The sequence below is a fragment of the Balaenoptera ricei genome, chromosome 5 (assembly GCF_028023285.1).
Source record: "Balaenoptera ricei isolate mBalRic1 chromosome 5, mBalRic1.hap2, whole genome shotgun sequence".
Classification (NCBI taxonomy): domain Eukaryota; kingdom Metazoa; phylum Chordata; class Mammalia; order Artiodactyla; family Balaenopteridae; genus Balaenoptera; species Balaenoptera ricei.
Window position 1 is genome coordinate 124,506,703 of NC_082643.1, and position 20,400 is coordinate 124,527,102.

At 38.6% G+C, this 20,400-nt stretch overlaps 2 protein-coding genes across 8 annotated transcripts in view; one reads left to right on the top strand and one right to left on the bottom strand.

Annotated features, from left to right (window-relative positions):
* The window catches only part of NUDT6 (nudix hydrolase 6), a 42,832-nt gene extending 29,308 nt beyond the window's left edge, over positions 1 to 13,524 (bottom strand). For 4 of the 6 annotated variants that reach the window (XM_059923543.1, XM_059923545.1, XM_059923544.1 and 1 more), the window contains exons 1-3: positions 13,276 to 13,524; positions 9,037 to 9,240; positions 4,645 to 4,700 (exon numbers count right to left, since the gene is read on the bottom strand). In XM_059923543.1, the coding sequence (XP_059779526.1) occupies positions 4,645 to 4,700; positions 9,037 to 9,240; positions 13,276 to 13,513 (498 nt within the window). In that variant the 5' untranslated portion in view covers positions 13,514 to 13,524. Of the gene's footprint in view, positions 1 to 4,644; positions 4,701 to 9,036; positions 9,241 to 12,907; positions 12,998 to 13,275 lie in introns of those variants that run through there. The other 2 variants (XM_059923546.1, XM_059923547.1) reach the window with 2 other exon arrangements.
* Positions 13,525 to 14,057: 533 nt separating this feature from the next.
* AFG2A (AFG2 AAA ATPase homolog A) overlaps positions 14,058 to 20,400 on the top strand; it is a 339,619-nt gene continuing 333,276 nt past the window's right edge. For both annotated transcript variants that reach the window (XM_059923550.1, XM_059923551.1), the window contains exons 1-2: positions 14,058 to 14,232; positions 20,062 to 20,183. In XM_059923550.1, coding sequence (XP_059779533.1) covers positions 14,088 to 14,232; positions 20,062 to 20,183 — 267 coding nt within the window. In that variant the 5' untranslated portion in view covers positions 14,058 to 14,087. The remainder of the gene's footprint in view (positions 14,233 to 20,061; positions 20,184 to 20,400) is intronic.

Genomic DNA, 20,400 nt, shown 5'->3' on the forward strand with positions numbered 1-20,400 from the left:
CAGGAAGAAATAGAAAATATGAACAGACCAATCACAAATACTGAAATTGAAGCTGTGATTAAAAAACCCCCACCAAACAAACGTCCAGGACCAGGTGGCTTCATAGGCGAATTCTACCAAACATATACAGAAGAGTTAACACCTCTCCTTCTGAAACTCTTCCAAAAAATTGCAGAGGAAGGAACATTCCTAAATTCATTCCATGAGGCCAAAACCAGACAAAGATACCACATGCACACAAAAAAATTTACAGGCCAATATCACTGATGAACATAGACACAAAAATCCTCAATCAAATGCTAGCAAACTGAATCCAACAATACATTAGAAGAATCATACACCATGATCAAGTGGGATTTATTCCAGGGATGCAAGGATTCTTAAATATCTGCAAGTCAATCAGTGTGATAAACAACATTAAGAAACTGAAGAATAGAAATAAAAAAACCCTATGATCATCTCAATAGATGCACAAAAAGCTTTTGACAAAATTGAACACTGATTTATGATAAAAACTATCAAGAAAGTGGGCACAGAGGTAACCTGCCTCAACATAATAAAAGCTACATATGACAAACCTACAGCTAACATCATTCTCAGTGGTGAAAAGCTGAAAGCATTTCCTCTAAGATCAGGAACAAGACAAGGATGTATACTCTCACCATTTTTATTCAACATAATTTTGGAAGTCCTAGTTACAGCAATCAGAGAAGAGAAAGATATAAAAGGGATCCAAATTGGAGAAGTAGGACTACCACTGTTTGCAGATGACATGAGATTATACATAGGAAATCCTAAAGATGCTACCAGAAAACTAATAGAGTTCATCAATGAATTCAGTAAAGTGCAGGATACAAAATTAACACACAGAAATCTCTTGCATTCCTATACACTAACAATGAAAGATCAGAAAGAGAAATTAAACAATCCCATTTACCATCACATCAAAAAGAATAAAATACCTACTAACAAAAACACGACAATCCAAAACCTTTGGGATGCAGCAAAAGCAGTTCTAAGAGGGAAGTTTATACTGATACAAGCTTATTTCAGGGAACAAGAAAAATCTGAGGCAAAAGACCTGTACTCTGAAAACTGTAATATGTTGATGAAAGAAATGGAAGATGACACAAACAGATGGAGAGACATACCATGTTCTTGGATTGGAAGAATCAATATTGTGAAAATGACTATACTACCCAAAGCAATCTACAGATTCAATGCAATCCCTATCAAATTACCAGTGGCATTTTTCACAAAACTAGAATAAAAAATTTTACAATTTGTATGAAACACAAAAGACCCTGAAGAGCCAAAGCAATCTTGAGAAAGAAAAACGGAGCTGAGAGGAATCAGGCTTCCTGACTTCAGACTATACTACAAAGCTACAGTAATCAAGACAATATGGTACTGGCACAAAAAGAGAAATATACATCAATGGAACAGGATAGAAAGCCCAGAGATAAACCCACCCACCTATGGTCACCTAATCTATGACAAAGGAGGCAAGAATATGCAGTGGAGAAAAGACAGTCTCTTCAATAAGTGGTGCTGGGAAAACTGGACAGCTACATGTAAAAGAATGAAATTAGAACACTCCCTAACACCATACACAAAAATAGACTCAAAATGGATTAAAGACCTAAATGCAAGTCTGGACATTATAAAACTCTTAGAGGAAAACATAGGCAGAACACTCTTTGACATAAATCTCAGCAAGATCTTTTCTGACCCACCTCCTAGAGTAATGAAAATAAAAAATAAACAAATGAGACATAATTAAACTTAAAAGCTTTTGCATAGCAAAGGAAACCATAAGCAAGACAAAAAGACAACCCTCAGAATGGGAGAAAATATTTGCAAATGAAGCTACCAACAAGGGATTAACCTCCAAAATATACAAACAGCTCATGCAGCTCAATATCAAAAAAACCACAAACAACCCAATGAAAAAATCGGCAGAAGACCTAAATAGTTCTCCAAAGAAGATAGATGGCCAACAAACACATGAAAAGATGATCAACATCACTAATTTTTAGAGAAATGCAAATCAAAACTACAATGAGGTATCACCTCACACCGGTCAGGATGGCCATCATCAAGAAGTCTACAAACAATAAATGCTGGAGAGGGTGTGGAGAAAAGGGAACCCTCCTACACTGTTGCTGGGAATGTAAGTTGGTACGGTCACTATAGAGAACACTATGGAGGTTCCTTTAAAAACTAAATATAGAATTACCACATGATCCAGCAATCCACTCCTGGGCATATATCCAAAGAAAAGCATGATTCGAAAAGATACATACAACCCAGTGTTCATTGCAACGCTATTTACAATAACCAAGACATGAAAGCAACCTAAATTTCCAGGGACAGATGAACAGATAAAGAAGATGTGGTACATATATACATACAATGACTATTACTCAGCCATAAAAAAAGAATGAAATAATGCCATTTGCAGCAACATGGATGGACCTAGACATTATCATACTAAATGAAGTCTGACAAAGACAATATCATATGATGTCACTTATGTGTGAAATGTTAAAAAAAAAAAAGAGACAAATGAACTTATTTGCAAAACAGAAACAGAATCACAGACTTTGAAAGCAGACTTGTGGTTGCCAGGTGGGGGAAATGTGGTGGGGAGGGATAAATTAGAAGTTTTGGATTAACATATACACACCACTATATATAAAATAATCACCAGGGACCTACTGTATAGCACAGGGAACTCTGCTCAATATTCTTTAATAACTTAAATGGGAAAAGAATTTGAAAAAGGATAGATACATGTATATGTATAACTGAATCACTTGGCTGTACACCTAAAACTAACACAACATTGTTAATCAACTATACTCCAAAATAAAATAAAAATTAGGAAAAAAAAATGTTTTGTTGTTTAAGCTATCCAGTCTATGGTATTTTTGTTATAGCAGCATGAATGGACTAAGACACCATGTCAGCCCCTTTCTGAACTCTGTGCCTTTATATATGCAATTCTAATTTTCTCAGTCTGTTTTTCTACCCCACCTCCCTTCCCCACCCTGGTTTTTGTTTTGTTTTGCTTTGTTTTTGTTTTGCCTCGAATCTCCTACTCATTCTTCAAGACCCAGTTTAAATGTTACTTCCAAGGAGAAGTCTTTAGGGGCTTTTTAAAGGCAAAGTTAATTGTTAACAATCTGTTATATGACTACTGTCCCAAATGGATAGTAAGCTACAGGACATCAGGGATATTGTCTTATTAATCTTCGTATTCTTAGCACCTGGCTCAGAGTAGGAGCTTAATGAATATTGAATGAGTGGAATAATATCTTATTTGTTTGTTAGAAACACAGTTTGTCTTCCTAATTAAGTACAGCCATTTATAATTTTTTTGGAGTCATAAAATAATACTTAGGAATACTGAGGTTACTCTGACATTTTTAAGGCCTGGATAAGTGTTTTTTGGATTAAATAAGTATCCAAATGATCAACAACTCCTTAGAAATGACTTTAAAAATATCTTTCTAAGATATCCCATGTTCTTGGATTGGAAGAATTAATATTGTTAAAATGGCCATACTACCCAAAGCGATCTACAGATTTAATACGATCCATATCAAATTACCCATGACATTTGTCACAGAACCAGAAAAATCCCAAAATTCATATGGAACCATAAAAGACCCAGAACTGCCAATGCAATCCTCAGGAAAAAGAACAAAGCAGGAGGTATAACCCTGCCAGACTTCAGACAATACTACAAAGCTATAGTCATCAAAACAGCATGGTATTGGCACAAAAACAGAAATATGGAACAGAATAGAGAGCCCAGAAATAAACCCACATACCTACGGTCAATTAATCTTTGATAAAGAAGGCAAGAATATACAATGGGAAAAAGACAGTCTCTTCAGCAAATGATGTTGGCAAAGTAGGACAGCCACATGTAAATCAATGAAATTAGAACACTCCCTCATACCATAGCACCACTATTCACAACAGCCAAGACTAGGAAACAACCTAAATGTCCACTGACAGATGAATGGATAAAGAAGATGTGGTACATATATACAACAGAATACTACTCAGCCATAAAAAAGAACAAAATAATGCCATTTGCAGCAACATGGATGCAATTACGGATTATCATACTAAGTAAGTCAGAAAGAGAAAGATAAATACCATATGATATCACTTATATGTGGAATCTAAAATATGACACAAATGAACCTGTCTATGAAACAGAAACAGACTCATGAACATAGAGAACAGACTGGTGGTTGCCAAGGGGGAAAGGGTTGGGGGAGAGATGGAGTGGGAGGTTGGGGTTAACAGATGTAAGTTTTATATGTACAGGGGATAAACAACAAGGTCCTAATGTATAGCATAGCGAACTATACTCAATATCCTATGATAAACCATAATGGAAAACAATATTTAAAAAAAGAATATATATATGACTGAATCACTTTGCTGTACAGCAGAAATGACCACAACATTGTAAATCAAGCATATGTCAATAAAAAAATATTGATCAGAGTAAATTAAAAAAATATCTTTCTATAATTCTTTGAGCATATCAAAATTTCTACACTTTTTCTCTAGATAGAACTAAACATTTAGAAAGCAATTTATAAAGCAGAAACAACTTACTTTACTTCGATCTTGTACAACCAATATTTTTCTAGTATTTTCATCAAATACAGCTCCTGTTGGGGGGGGAAGATAATTGAGAAATATGAATTTCATTCACCTCAGACTACTCCCACACTATTACCTGTGGTCATCAAAATCCTACCCATCCCTGAAGGCCTAGTTCAAATAACCACCTCATTCATGAAGAGTTGTAAATTTCTCCAGCAAGAAATCAGTTGCTCAGTTATCTAGGTTCTTTTAACAACTCAGAGTACCAGTGATGGTTCTAGCATATGCTAACTCGTAGGATAATCATTTGCATCTCCTTCTCTAGATCATCTATTCCTGACGGTATAAATAAATTAATCTGTCCTTTTTTAGCATTTACTTTAGCGTCCAATTTTATTTTTTTAAAATTAAGTTTTATTGTAGTTGCTTTACAATGTTGTGTTAGTTTCTACTGTACAGCAAAATGAATCAACTATATGTATACATATATCCCCTTTTTTTGGATTTCCTTCCCATTTAGGTCACCACAGAGCACTGAGTAGAGTTCCCTGTGTTATACAGTAGGTTCTCACTAGTTATCTATTTTTATGCTAGTATCAATGGTGTATATGTGTCAGTTCCAATCTCCCAATTCATCCCACCCCCCACCACCCGCTTCCTCCTTTCGTGTCTATATGTTTGTTCTCTATGTCTGCGTCTCTATTTCTGTTTTGCAAATGAGATCATCTATTAGTGTCCAATTTTAAATGCCTAAAAAGATTTATTGAATCAATGAATTGACTTTTCCATTCTCATTTTTATTCCTTGAATCACTATGTATAAACATGGGTTGTGCTCCCTGATGATCCAAATCTCAAATATCTCAATATTCAGTTCAAGACCTCCTCCTTAAAGCACTTAAATTTCTTTACCATGTTATGTATACAATGTTATAACTTACCAATATATTGCTTTGGAATATTTATATTTAAGTTCTAGTCCATTGCTTTCATTTATTCATTCATCATATACATTGCCCAGTGTATTAGGCATTTTACTAGATGTTAGGGACTCAAAAATAAGTTTTTTTCTCTCTTTGGGTAATCCTAGGTCAAAAATACAAATGACACTAATGATTTGTATTAGGTTCCTTTAAATGCTATAATTTTAAAATTATTTGTATTTACATAATGTGGGAAGATACAGTTAAAAATATATTTTCCACTTATTCATCCATTCTTTTAATATTAACTGAGCTCCTATATACAATACATATAGGTTCTATGTATAGCATATTAATTGAGATCCTATTATGTGTCAGGTACTTTTCTAGGTGCTAGGGATATAGTGGTGAACAAAACAAAATTCCCCATTGTTATTGGGGTTCGTGTTCTGGTGTGTGTTTGAGGAGGTGACAAATAAATAAAAAATTAATTACATAGAACATGAGAAGGTGATAAGTACTATGTAAAGGTAAAATATAGTAGGGAATAGATACATGCAACACAAGGAAGAACAATGTTCTCTGAAATTAAAACACCACATTTTAGTATTTCAAAGCCAAGAAGGAAAACCACAAAGTGAGATATAATTTAATGTTAGGTTCTATTAGAAAATATAAACTGTAATTTAATTGGACTTTACAAGGGATGGAATGCCAAGAAAACCTATTCTTAAATTTTAATAATTTGTGATTGTTCAAATTGAACTTTTTCCTAATTCACTATCAACATGAGCCAAAATCAGCACTGCTAAACACAATGTGAGCGACCCCTGTTGGTCACAACATAAAAGTTAAATAAACCCAAAGAGATCAGGGATTAAATAGAGGTTATTATTATATTATGATTAGTCAGGTACTGTACTAAGTGCCTTAGGTGCATTATCTCAGCTATTCCTCATAATAATCCTGTGAGTGGTATAATTTTGAGTGCCCAAGTTCACACAGCCCTAAAACTGACGTCCTGTCTGGGTCCCAAGCAGGTATTCTTCTCACTGTGTGACACTGCCCCTTCACCACACTACAACTGCCTTTTCAGAGGGCTGACATTGCCAACTGAAGATCTACCCAACCATTCATTTGAGAAATATTTATTGAGCACCTACTTTATACCAGACACTGTGTTTAGCCTGAGGATAAAATGGTAAACAAGACAGATAAAATACCTGCCTTTGTGGAGTTTATTGTGGGGTCGATTAAGTATATGACACAACTTCAGACTGTGATAAGTACTATAAAGAAAAACAGAGGATAAAGGGACAAAGGATGATGGGACTGGCAGGTGGGAACACTCTAATTTATGCAGTAAGGTCAGGAGCTTTTCTGAGGAGATGTTTCAGCTCTAAAGAGCTCGATAAACAAAGCCCTGGGGAAGAGCACTGCAGGAAGAGGAGCCAGTAGGTTTAAAGGCTCTGAGGCAGATAAAAGCTTGCTGCCTGAAGAACAGAAAGAGAGCCATAGCTCACTCCATTCCAGTGTAGGGGAGGAAAGATTTTTTTCCTCTACCCACTTAGGTTCTGGGTCTGGGACCTGTGAGTTGAACTGACAAAGTACAGATAAATGGATAAGAAGTATATAAATTTTATTTGATGTTAATAATTTTACATGGCTTGAGTAGGGGTGGAGAACTTCATAGAAAGAAGTGAAGATCCCCCCAAAGTGTTAGACCCAGGGGCTTATGTTCCATTTTAAGAAAGAGGGATAAATTGTGCAGAAATGACAAGACAAGAGGAAAAGGGGTGTGGGCTAAGGAAGGTAAACTGTGAAAAAGTGACTAGGAACTATATGGGGAACTAACAGAATATAATGGCTGTTTTCACGAGGTTTGCACAGATTCATCTCTGTGCCAACTCCCCGGCTCTGGTGACAAGAATGTTCTCCTCTTCGTGGTAGAAGAAATTTATACCCTGCTTCAGGCAGAACGGGGCAGGCAGAGAGCCCCTCCTGCTGCTTCTCAATTGTCTTCAGCTCAGAATGCTCAACATGCCAAAGGGGCACTTGGGGTGGCGGGCTGTGACTCCCTTCACCAGCTACGCCTTCTGCAGCTTATAAACAAGTGTCAGCTATCTTCTCTTCACCTAAAAACTCTGTACCTTCCCAGAAGAATTCCTTACACCACCTCCTGATCCCAACAGCCACTTCAAATCCTAGCTGGCCTTCAAGACTCTCATCAAGTTTCCGACCTCTCATTCCCTGAACTCCTGTGGCATATCTTAACTCTAATATACCATACCGTACTTGGTTATAAACAAGTTCTTCATAGGATACTCTTTACGCATATATTACCAATTCTGTAGTACTAACTGGAAACTCTGCTTTGCAAGTCTGTACCAATGAATTGATAATTATCTCTATGTCTTTCCCACGAAGTGTGAGGCTGCCATCAAATTTTCAAGTGGTGTTTTGAAGTAGAGCTGAATGGGAAGTTGCTGAATTGCCTCTACTTGCTAGAGGGGAGTGAGACCGTGGACAGAGAAAACATTAGAAATCCTTGAACAACTCCTTTAAAAGACTTCAAAGATGCAAACTACCTTTAAAAACTCTTGTAAATTATATAAAGGCAAATAATACTATTATTAATAAATTACTAATAATACATATTACTGCTTTAATTCATAGTAAATCATAAGGAGTCTTTCCTATTTTTGTTGTTTTGGAAATCTAGTTTTCTTAACCCTGGTTCTCAAAGGGTAGTCCTAGGACCAGCATCAACACTAGAGCTGTAGCAGCAGAGCACTTATTAGAAAAAGCAATTCTCAGGCCCCACCCAAGACCAACTGAATTAGAAACTCTTGGGGCTGGGGCCCAGCAATCTGTTTTAACAAGCCCTCCCGGTGATTCTGATGCACTCTCTACAACGTGAGAACTCCTGTCTTCACCTAAAGCAAGTCTTCTCTCAAGACTGTCTCTGAAGCTAACCAGTGACTTCAAAATTCTGTATTTAAATTATGCTATTTTAAAACAACTGTTTGGCACAATGACTTAATGTAAATGTCTCTAAGAAGTAATGTTCAAATCACTGAAAAACTGGTTTGCTTTGCCTTAAATTCAACTTAAAAGTTATCTTTTATTTTACTAAATCACATAATTAGTACTAATATGTTTTACCATAATGAAATGAACCTATTCCCTGATCCCAATTCATTGTTACTATTTCAGTAGTGAAGTTCACATATCCCTGTAAAACATGTTCAAACATATCCTTTGGAAAACTCAACTTGCTTGTTCTCTGTGCTGCCCTCTGCTGATTCGTAAGGCAAACTTCATCTATTTAAAGTATCAATACTAGCGGCAGTTCCAAGGAGGACAATCATTTAATCAACTTATTCATTCCACATGAACCAACTACTGGCTCATCTGTAAGAAGAAACTGGGTGAACCTTTAAAAAGTTAATTGTGATTAACATTAGTTTGAAACAGACCTGCAACTCCCACTTGATGTGTAGCATATCCTGGTAATCTGCTGGGCCCCTCTCCCAGCCACAGAGTCAGCGTGGATGAGTCCGATTCTGCGTGGTGAAAGCAGAAGCCCAGGGAAGCGGCAGGGGCAATAAATCGACTTTGGAGGATGGGAATGTGCAGCCATACTGCTACTCTACCTTCTGATCTCCATTTCTGTATTGCAGCTAAAATGCAGAAGATAAACATCTGTAAATATTTAACAGTGAGAGGAGTGGAATAAAGTAAAACTCATTTCTGGGTGTCACCTCCTCCAGGAAGCCAAGTTCAAGCTCCACTTCCCTTACTAGTTAGCTCTCTTTGGGGGCGGGGGGCGGGCGGCACGGGGGAATCGCAAAATGTACTGTTCACATACATCAGCAGCACGTAAACTACCACGTTTTATTATAATTATATATGATTTTTCCACCAGACTGAATTCCTTGAAAATAAAGTCAATATAGTGATGATCTTTATATATCACCTGACACAGTACCTGGCACATAATTGGTGCTCAATAATTGTATTACAATGAACATATAAACTGATTTAAATAAAACACCGTTTCATTGTTGTTCCTTTTAACAATCTTGGTTTTCATCTTTATAAATGACTATTATGGGCTTTTATTTACTCTTCCTTTAAAAGTCCTCTCATATATACATGTGTGTGTGTGTGTATATATATACATACACACATATATATATTTTTGGTTTATACATTTCAAGGTGAAAAATGTAACTTTGTTGTTAAGTAATGTATGGTAGTTCTAGAAAATTTTCAAAATAAAGTACAATGAAGAAATCAAAACTTCACATTAGCACACAGATAAATTTAAAATCGACATTTTTTGCATGAATATAATTTTGGAATTGACATACCATATATAATTTACAACTTTTTTTTACTACATATTATAAACGTTTTGCTATGCCATTAAAATTCTTTAATGAACACACATTTTTAATGACTGTGTAATTTTCCTCATATAGGTATACCATAAACTACTTAACTGACCTACTACTTTTGGACATTTAGATTGTTTCTAACTTTCCTTTATTACAAATTATACCATGACAAACATTAAAATAGATTTTCGGTCTTTGACTTTAAATTCTCTTACTTTATTACCTGAGATTGAGCCAGGGGAAAAAAGATGCTATCATTTACATGGCCCTTACTAAATTCCAGACATTTCAGATACACTGTTTAAGTTCTCACAACATGAAAGACAGGTATCATCACCCCTAATTTATAGGTGAAGAAATGAATACTTCCACAGTTTTAGAAAAACTTTTCAGATCACTTTCTCCATCCACCATCGCGATCTTTACAATAATCCTGTAAAGTGTGTGTGGAGAGAGGGGGAAAGACTTGATTATTTATTTAATGGTTAGATTCCTTTCCCTCCTCTTCTATGGCCTCCGCAGTAAGCATCTCCTGGTTAAGGACCATCTTTCTCTACCTTTTTGAAGTCAGTGTGCCGAACACAGTGACAGACAATGTGGGAGCCTTAATTTAACGGACGTTTTGATTTGGGGCTGTGGCGCCCCTTCAGATCCTTCTCACATCAATCCTTCTCTGATTAAATCTTTTTAAAAACTGACATAGAATTACATAAAGGGAAATGCACAAACCTTAAGTGAACATTTGATGAGTTTTGACCTATGCATACATCTGTGCCACCCACACTCAAGATTATAGAACATTTCTATCACCCCAGAAAGTTCCCGTGTCCTCCTTCCCAATCATTCCAATCAAACGAAAAAGCTGAAGTTCTACAAGGAGAGTCACTTGTTTCCTATTTTTTATCTTTACACTCTGGCTTGGAGAATCTGTCCACTGCTACTGCTTCAGCTAACAACTGTACAAGGGCGGCTGCCTAGTCCTGACCTCACTGAACACTGAACTTTTCTGCTCATTAGCTGCTCGCATCTTCTGAAGGCTGCCGCCTCAAACTTCACACCTATATTCAAAACTGATTCCTACACCAGCCACCTTAGTTTCGCTTACAGGCATTTTTCTGGCTCCAATGCTCAAAGCCTAAGAATCCTTTTTAAAATGTTTTCTTTTTTCTCTTTCTCACTAATAACCTTTAATGCTTTTTCCTCATCTTTCCCTCATCCCTCAGCTCAGATCCATCCCTCAAAGTGAGCTCACATACCACCACTTTGACAATTAGCTTTCCTCACGTGATTTCCAAATGTGAACCTAAGGACTACTTTCTAGTAGATTTACTAGAACTTATTACACATTGCCCGATGACATCTGTTGCTGTCTGTTTTTCTAATCCTAATTAATATTTTGTGCATTTGCACTCCTCCAGGTTAACATGAGATTATGCACTGGGGCTCAATTCCTATTAAATGACTGGCTTGTCTAAAGTCACACAGCTAGTGAGTGGCATAGCAAGAACCAGAACCAGTGTTACTTCCCCACTCATGCAGAAATATGTGAAGCTTAGCAACATATTACCTCTTCATCCATCTAACTTTAGTTATCAATAACGGGAACAGTTAAAGAATAGACTTCACGTGTAAAGGTGCAAAACAACTATTGCTAATACATTATAGGCAATCAGTTCTATTTACTTGAAAAAAAAGAATACATTTAGACTTCCTACCAGGCTTTCTTCTCAGATTATTTTAAGATTCTTTTTATAGGCAATACCATTCACTTTTGTTCGACTCAATAACAAAAAACCCAGCAATAGCTCTTATAGTGCAGCCAAGAACAAATTCTAGAGACAGGGGAAGTTAATCTGTCTCTTAGTACCAACATCTTTGAAATGGGGATAATAATAGTACCTACCTCACAGGTTATGAGGATTAAATGAATCAATACTTTTGAAGTTCTTAAAACAGTGTCTAGCACTTAGTAAGTACAAAAGAATTTATTAAAAAGATATAAAAGTATATGGTACTTCAGAGTTTATAAATTAGTTTCATGTAATTTATCTTTGATTACCACATCTATCCAGTAAAGTAGTTAGAGTGGGCATTATTCATGTGATCAACCTAAGAGGCAAATATTTTCAGTGGTGATTTTCCTAATGCCTGGTTAAGCACGTGGCAGAACCTGGGACTTGAAACCTGAATGTGTGACTCCAAATCCAACCCACTTTCTGCTTTGCCCTCCTGACTGAGGTACTGCTTTAATCACTGACAAGTAACAAGTGTGTACAATAAATACCTGTGTCCACCCACACATACGTGCACATATTAGAGGATGAACATCTGATTCTACTGTTAACACTGTTGTAGTTAGCAGCTGTTCCCAAGGAGAGAAAACAAGGTGAAGAGGTAAACAGTTGAGAACTGAGGATGGTTGAAGATGAAAACGACTAGCTCAGTTATATTTCCATAGATGCTCACTTGCCATATTGCTCCATAGGACAAAGATTACTTTCAGTTTCCTCTTAGCGTGAGAGGTTGAGTTTCCATGCTATAATCAAGTTGATTATAAGGACCCTCAGGGGCAGTGTGAAAAACAGGCTGCTCCGCCAAATCACGGGCTCTCAAAGTGAAGGTTCCTCCATCCAAGCTATCTTTCTTATCACTGGACTCAAGGTTCAAAGAGAGTGGCGAGTTTTCCCACTGGAGACTGAAACCACTCACCAATCTCCCCGGTGAATCACAAAAGGCTTGTTACTAACGAAAAGCAAACTCTAGTTCTCGGCGCCACAGCTCCTGACCGAACTTGTGCACAAATACGACCACTCAGAACCTCTCTGGCCCACTCACTGTCCACCACGTGTACTAGAAAGTGCTCTGGTTCTGCCCTGGGCAAAGTGTCCGGCGAAACGAAGGGTCGGTAAGTGATAGTAAACGATAGCCTAATAGTATCAACATTTACCGAGCGTTAAATACGTGGCAGATACCGTGCGAGGCACTTCGTATGCATTATGCAATTTATCTCTCAGCCATTCCATGAGCTCCTATTACCTGGTTTTACGGGTGAGAAAACGGTGGTTTACAGAACTTGCCCAAGGTCACACACTAGAAAGAGGACCAAGAACAAGGGCTGCCGATCCCAAAGTCTGAGCTCGTCACCATTTCACCCAACCGCCTCAGAGACCTCCCAGCCAAGGGCACAAGAACGAAAGGCAGAAAACGGCTGCGGGTCACGCACGCCCTCTCTCCTTCCCTCAGGCGCGACTCCGGGGTGGGGGCCGCGGTTACTTCCTTAGAAAGGCAAGGGAGCCTCTGACCAGGCGCACTTGCCCTGCAAGGCCCTCTGGAAGGCGACCGGGTCCAGGCGGTGCACTGCGTCCAGCCGCGCCAGGCGCACGGAGACGCCCCCGAATCTATCAAGCTCGCCCCGCAGCTCGCCGGCTCCGGAAGGGGCGTCCCGAGTGCAACCCGGGCCGCCCGAAGCCCCGCGGGGCCCTGCAAAGAGCACTGCGCTGCGGGCCCGCGCTATCACCGCACGCCAGCAGCCCCCTCTCGGCAGCTGCGGCATCTCCGCGCCGTCACTCGTGGCCCACGCGGACGCTCCCAAGTCACGCCGCCAGTGAGTGACGGCGCTACCGTAAGTTTTAGAAGAGTGCCACCCACCCATTCTCAGAGTTGAACAGGGGTCTGCAGCGCTAGGTAGAGGAGACGGCGAAGTCCGGTCGACCGGCTCCTCTCAAGAATATGCCCGGCTCAAGGAACGCGACAGAAACTTTCCCACCACTCCCCCTCCCTCCCCTGTTCCCCCCACCCCCACCTCAGTTCAATTCAACAGACATTTTGTTCAGGTATAGGGAAGGAGGCGGAGATACGAAAAAGTTCTGTTTTTCAGGAATTTACAATCTAAATGAGGGTTCTGTCCACCTAATCCGTCTTCTTTGGCGAAAGTCAGAACGTCTTCCACCTCTTCAACGACAGCGGATTCTGAAAACGCTGTGTTCTCCCGCTCTTGCTGCGCTCCACTCAGGGGATTACGGCGCGGGACGGAGCCTCGCTGGTTTCTGCCCCGGAAGTTTTTCTCTCAGCGAAGCGCGCACGTTGAGCCGGCTTTGCCGCTGCTTCTCTCGGGCTGCCTTTCGATCATGTCGTCCAAGAAGAACAGAAAACGGCTGAACCAAAGCGCCGGGAATGGGTCGCCCTCGGCCTCCGCTGCTTCCTTTTCTGCGGAGGCCACAGCTTCTGCCGTGGCGGCCGGGACTCTGGTGGTGATCAACTTCTTAGAAAAGGGTAAAGAGTTTTGAGAGGGAGACCCGAGGCCGAGGGGGCGCCGCCTGAGAGGACGAAAACCTAGCGATTATGCCTTGAGGTGTAAAGGTTTTTAAAAAGTTGGGTGAGGCAGAGGTGTGCGAGAGGCACAGAAGTATGTAAGACACTCGAAGCCGCGCCTGCACTAGAGAAGTTGGGCAGAAATGACTTAGTGGCTAAGTCAAGCTCTTTTGTAATTTGCTTTGAATTTCTAAGTTGAGCTTGAAACGGCTTTGCCTTATTTAAGATTAACGGCGTATTTAACTGCGAAGTCGCTCGTCTCTAGCGAGAATAGTATACCTATACTAAAAAACTTAAAGCCCAGTTCAGTACCGCTGTCGGTACGTCCTTCCTAAGAGACGTTAATGCGCCTTTAAAACTGAAAGGTGGCTTTTTTCCTACTACGCGGGTTGTGGTATTTAATTAAACAGCTGTAAAGTGCGCACGGGTGCTAGCAGGAGCTTGGGTATTTTACGTATGTATCTCATTTATTCTGCGCAGAGCTTTGGGAGATGGGTACTGTATTATTATGTTCATTTTACAGAGAAAGAAAAGTTAACGCGATTCCACCCCCTCCTTCCCCCCAGGTTACACAGGTCCTAACTAAATGGCAGAGGCTTTTTTTGAGTCCAGATGTATTTGACCCTAAAGCCATGGACCTAGATCACAGCAACCTTGACTTGGGAGAACGGATTTAAGTGAAAAGCATTGGGTTGGTAAAGCTTTTAGCAGGCGTGATGTTTTGTAGCTTTGAAAAAGGGATCGGATTAACCTAGTGGCAAGACTTTTATTTATGTCTAGTGCAGACCCTAAAGACAATCTTCCAGTTTAACACAGTATTTTCAGGCTTTTTTGGGGATCGGAGGACAACTTGTTCTGTTGTGCATATTCAGTCTCTTTCGACTGGATCCTTCCCATTGACATTTAAACCTACTGCTTTCTCTTTCATCTTTAAACAAAAGCTCCACACTTATCACCACCCTCCACTGCAAGACTTCTTAAAAGGAGGGGTCCCTGCCTCCTCATCTCTCACTTACTCCCTAGCCTATTCCTATTTGACATCCACCTCATTATTCCATGGAAACTGCCTGTGTCCTGGTCACTGATGATCTCCACGTTGGTAAATCCAATGGATGGTTTTTCATTACTTACTTTACTTGACCCCCTCAGCAGCTTTTGGTATTGTCAGCCATTTCCATCTTCTTGAAACACTTTATTTCTTGACTTATGTGTCATCAAAATCTCCTAGTTTTTCTCCCTCCTTTGGTTGGTACTTCATCAGTTCCCTCTGCAGGCTTGCCCTCTTCCACCTAACCATCAAATGTAGAAGTTCCTTAATTCTTAGTCCTAAACCCTCTCTTTCTCTCTATAAATCTTCTTTCTTTGGCAAGTTCATCCAATGCCCAGCGTTTCCTTCACGTTTACCCTTATTATTTTCAGATTTGTATTTGTAATTTAGATTGTTCTGAGTCTTGATTTAATTGTCTTCTAGATCAATGCTTCTCAAACTCCATAGGGAAGGTTTAAAAATTTACAACACGTCACAGATCAGCACTGTTGTAAAATATGATAAAAGTAAATTATTGGAAAAATAAGTTAAAAAAGAGAAATTTTTATTAGATTCAACAGATGCAAAATTACTCTGTCAAATTGCAATAAAAGCTTCTAAATGCATATTCTCATTTTTTGTACTTACCTCATCATGAACAGTATCAGATAGTTTGTGGACCACACTTTTTTTTTTTTTTTAATTGAAATATAGTTGACGAACAGTATTAGTTTCAGGTGTAAGTCATAGTGATTCACTTTTAAATACATTAGGAAATGATCACCTTGATAAAGTCTAGTAACCAACCGTCTGTCACCATCCAAAGTTATTTCAGTATTGACTATATTCCTTATGCTGTACATTACTTCTCTGTGACTTATTTACTTTATAACTGGAAGTTTGTACCTCTTAATCACCTTCCCCTCTTTGCCCAGCCCCCCCACCCTCCTCCCATCTAGCAAATATCCCTTTGTTCTTTGTATCTGTGTATCTATGAGTGTTTCTGTTTGTTTTGTTTCCACACATAAGTGAAATCATCTGATATTGATCTTTCTCTGACTTATTTCACTTGGCATAATACCCTCTAGATCCATCCATGTGGTTGCAAATGGGAAGATTTCATTCTTTTTTATGGCTGAGTAATATTTCATTGTAATATATATGTGTAAAAGTTATTTATGTGTTTTGGATATTAACCCCTTATTGGATATATCATTTGCAGATATCTTCTTTCATTCAGTAGGCTGTCTTTTTGTTTCGTTGATGGTTTCCTTCATTGTGCAAAAGCTTTTTAGTTTCATGTAGTCTCATTTATTTATTTTTGCTTTTGTTGCCCTTGCCTCAGAAGACAGATCCAAAAAATACTGCTAAGACCAACTTCAAAGAGTTTTCTGTATATATTTTCTTCTAGGAGTTTTATGGTTTCAGGTCTTATATTTAAAATCTTTAATCCATTTTGAGTTTATTTTGTACATGGTGTAAGAAAGTAATCCAGTTTGATTCTTTTGCATGTAACTGTCCAGTTTTCCCAACACCATTTATTGAAGAGGCTCTCTTTTGCCCATTATATATTCTTGCCTCTTTTGTCGTCGATTAATTTCCCCTATAGGTGTGGTTCATTTCTGAGCTCTCTATTCTGTTCCATTGATCTATGTGTCTGTTTTTGTGCCAGTACCATACTTTTTTGATTACTATAACTTTGCAGTATAGTTTGAAATCAGGGCGCATGCTACCTTCAGCTTTGTTCTTTCTCAAGATTGCTGTGGCTATTCCAGTTCCATACGGATTTTAGGATCATTAGTTCTAGTTCTGTGGAAAATGCCATTAGTATTTTGATAGGGATTGCATTGAATCTGTAGATTGCTTTAGGTAGTAGTATAGACATTTGAACAATATTGATTCTTTCAATCTGTGAGTACAGTATATCTTTTCATTTATTTGTGTCTTCAGTTTCTTTCATCAGAGTCTTATAGTTTTCCACGTACAAGTCTTTCACCCCCTTGGTTAAATTTATTCGATGCAGTTGTAAATGGGATTGTTTTCTTAATTTGTGGTCCATACTTTGAATATAGCACTGTGCTTTACCTCTTCTTTTGGACTTTTCAAAGATACTTCAGGACTGACTTCCTGAAGTCATATCTCCTCCTACAAAACAAATGAGCTCTGTTCAGTCTTTCTCATTGTAAAATTCAGAAATCTAAGATTCCTTCATGACACTGCTCTCTTACATCTCACATTATCCAGTCCACCACCAAGTCCTGTTTACTAAGTATTTCCCACGTTCCACTTCTGCGCTCCCTTCCCACTGCTTCAACCTTAATCTCAGACACCATCCTCTCTCACCTGGACTACTACACTAGCTGCTCCCCTCCAATTCCTTTTCCACTCTGCAGACAGAATGATCTTTTAAAATAAAAATCCTGTCACGACCCTGCTTTTCACCACTAACTGGCCTCCAATTACTGTCAGATTAAAGACCAGGAGCTTGATAAAGCCCACTGCCCTGGGTGGTCTTGACTTTCCTTATGTGGCTCCTTGTTTCCCACCACTTTGCCTGTACTTTTCCCCTCAGATGCACAATGCTGTCTTTTGTCAAGGATCTCTGTACAAGCTCTTCTTTTTGCTGAGAATTGTCTTTTCCCCCCCACTCTTCATTTAGTTAATTTTACTCTTCCTTCAGACCTGAATTTAAATATTCTTGGAGAAGCATTCTCTGATTCTTCCAAATTAGATCTGATCCTGCATTATAGTCTCTCTTAGCACTCTTAGTTTTTCTTTCATTGCATTAATCTTAGTTTAGAATTGTACAGTTATTTAGTGATTGTTTAATAACTCTTTCTATTAAGTTATAAACTCCATGAGGCCAAGGACTGTGTCTGCTTTTGTTCACCTTATTTCCCCAGTGCCTAGTGTAGTATCCTGCCATATAGTGGGCACATGGTAAATATTTGCTGAATGAACAAATGAAGGGTGGGTGGTTGTTTGAAATTACCTTTACTATCTCATTAGTTAATCTGGCACATAAGGTGCTCAGTAAGTGTGAAGTTAATTAATAGGAAGTAGATGTAGAGATATATTTTTAAAGTATTGAAGGAATGAGGACTGGTGAAGGGAATTGTGTGGGGGATAGCTTACGTAGATTTGGATGCTGTAAGCAGAGAATACAATGGAAATGTATTAGGAATAAAGCCAATGGATAGGAATTTGAACATGATCTCCATTGCTGATAGGGAGGAAATGGAGGTATTTAGAGAAGAGTGTGATGTTTCAAATCTTGGTGCAGGATAGGATGGAGGGAAGAGAGGAAGAAAACTTAGAATCTTGTCAGGGACTGAGTACCCCCCTCAACGTAATTATCAAGAGGGAAGGGTAATTCATTGAGGTTTCCTTTATTAGGAAGAAAGAAGTGGCAGAAACTGCACATTATGAGGTTATCAAACAGGACGCTTTGCTCTTATTGATGGGTAAACTGTGTAAGAGACCTGGTGCTCATAGGAAAGTTGAATTTCTTTTCAGCCTGTCATGTTTTAAAAAATGCTTATTTTATGCTCAGTCCTGTTAATCTTAGCCCTGGGAGATGCTTTGTTTTTCTAGATTTGTTCATCTGATGACAGAGGGAAAATAAATGTGTTGGGAAGTTACTTCGCAGTGGCAGAGAATGATGTAAATCAGACATACCTCATGGTTTTCCTTTTGTTGACTTAGTTCCTTTTTAATTACAAAAGATCTGTTTTTCTGATTATGAAAGAACACTAATAGTAGTCAGAGCTCTGTGATTATGATATATGTGACTATAAGTTTTATAATAAAGTTTATGTGACAGGCATCATAAGTGTTACATGGATTTTGTGCTGAAAAGAAAAATATTGTATACTCATCTACATTCATTCATTTCATGCATATTTGTTATGCATCTGCTATATTTGATGCACTCCTAGGCGTTGGAGTTAAAAAGATGAATATGACCCATTTCCTGTTACAAAGCAGTATATTGTTAAAGGAAAGTCAGACTGTAAAATAAATGAATATTGTGATGAGTGCTAGTATCTGGCAACATAGGGTGCTGGGAGCATCAGAGGAGGGACAGCTAACCAAATGTGGAGCTTGAGGCAGTGTGTGGGCAGGGGTGGAGATGTTCGCACATCGTTTTCAGAGGTTTTGAAACTGGACTGAATTCTGGGCCCCTTCTTTGGCCAAAAGTTGAAAGCTCTAATGGTCATTTGAGTCGGTGTGTGTTCGCCTCAGGAATAAGACCTGTGTTATTGTGATCCATGTGTTCCTGGGAATAGAAAGGAAAAATGTCTGGTTGCTATCCTGTGGGTGAGAAGTGGAAACATAACTTAATCCTCTAGAGCCAGATGATGTGTCATTTCCCCAGTTCAAGCCTTTGAGTACTAGTAACCAGCTCAACTTAGAATCTGTAATATGAAAGGTTCAGAATGCAAGTATGAAAAGCCCTACTGCAAGTATGTTCAGTCAGTGATGAAATTAGAGATTTTTTTTTTTAAATAATGAAAACCAATACCTACCCCATAAAACATCCTTTTTTAGTTAGCAGTCATATTGTCAGTGGACCCTTACAAAGGTTTGGTTTTAAGTCTGATTGCTAAAATAAGGAGGGTTGGGACAGCAGTTTCTCCAGGGTTTGGTAAGTGCATTCATATGGTCATGTGGATAAAGGATTTCTATTTACTCCAAAAGAAAGCATGCTTTAACTTCAGTTACAAATAGTGCAAAAATAATTTTCTTTTCCTTCTTGGTAGACAACAGAGTTCCTAAAGCATTCCAGAATTCCCTTGTTCAACTTGGACTCAACACCATGAAGTCTGCAAACATATGTATTGGTCGACCAGTGTTGCTTACCAGTTTGGATGGAAAGCAAGAGGTGAGAGTCCTTTTCATTTCCTTACTTCAGAAATATTTCAGATGTTTTTGATTTTAATTTTCAACACAAGCAGTAATAATTGAAAAGCTATATCTTACAAGACCCTCACATCTATATAAACTTTTCCTTCCTTTTATACCCTGGGAGTTGTAGGCCCTAAGTGTCATGATGTAGAAAGAAGCCTTTCCTCCAGAGGTAGTGACACACTACCAGCCCT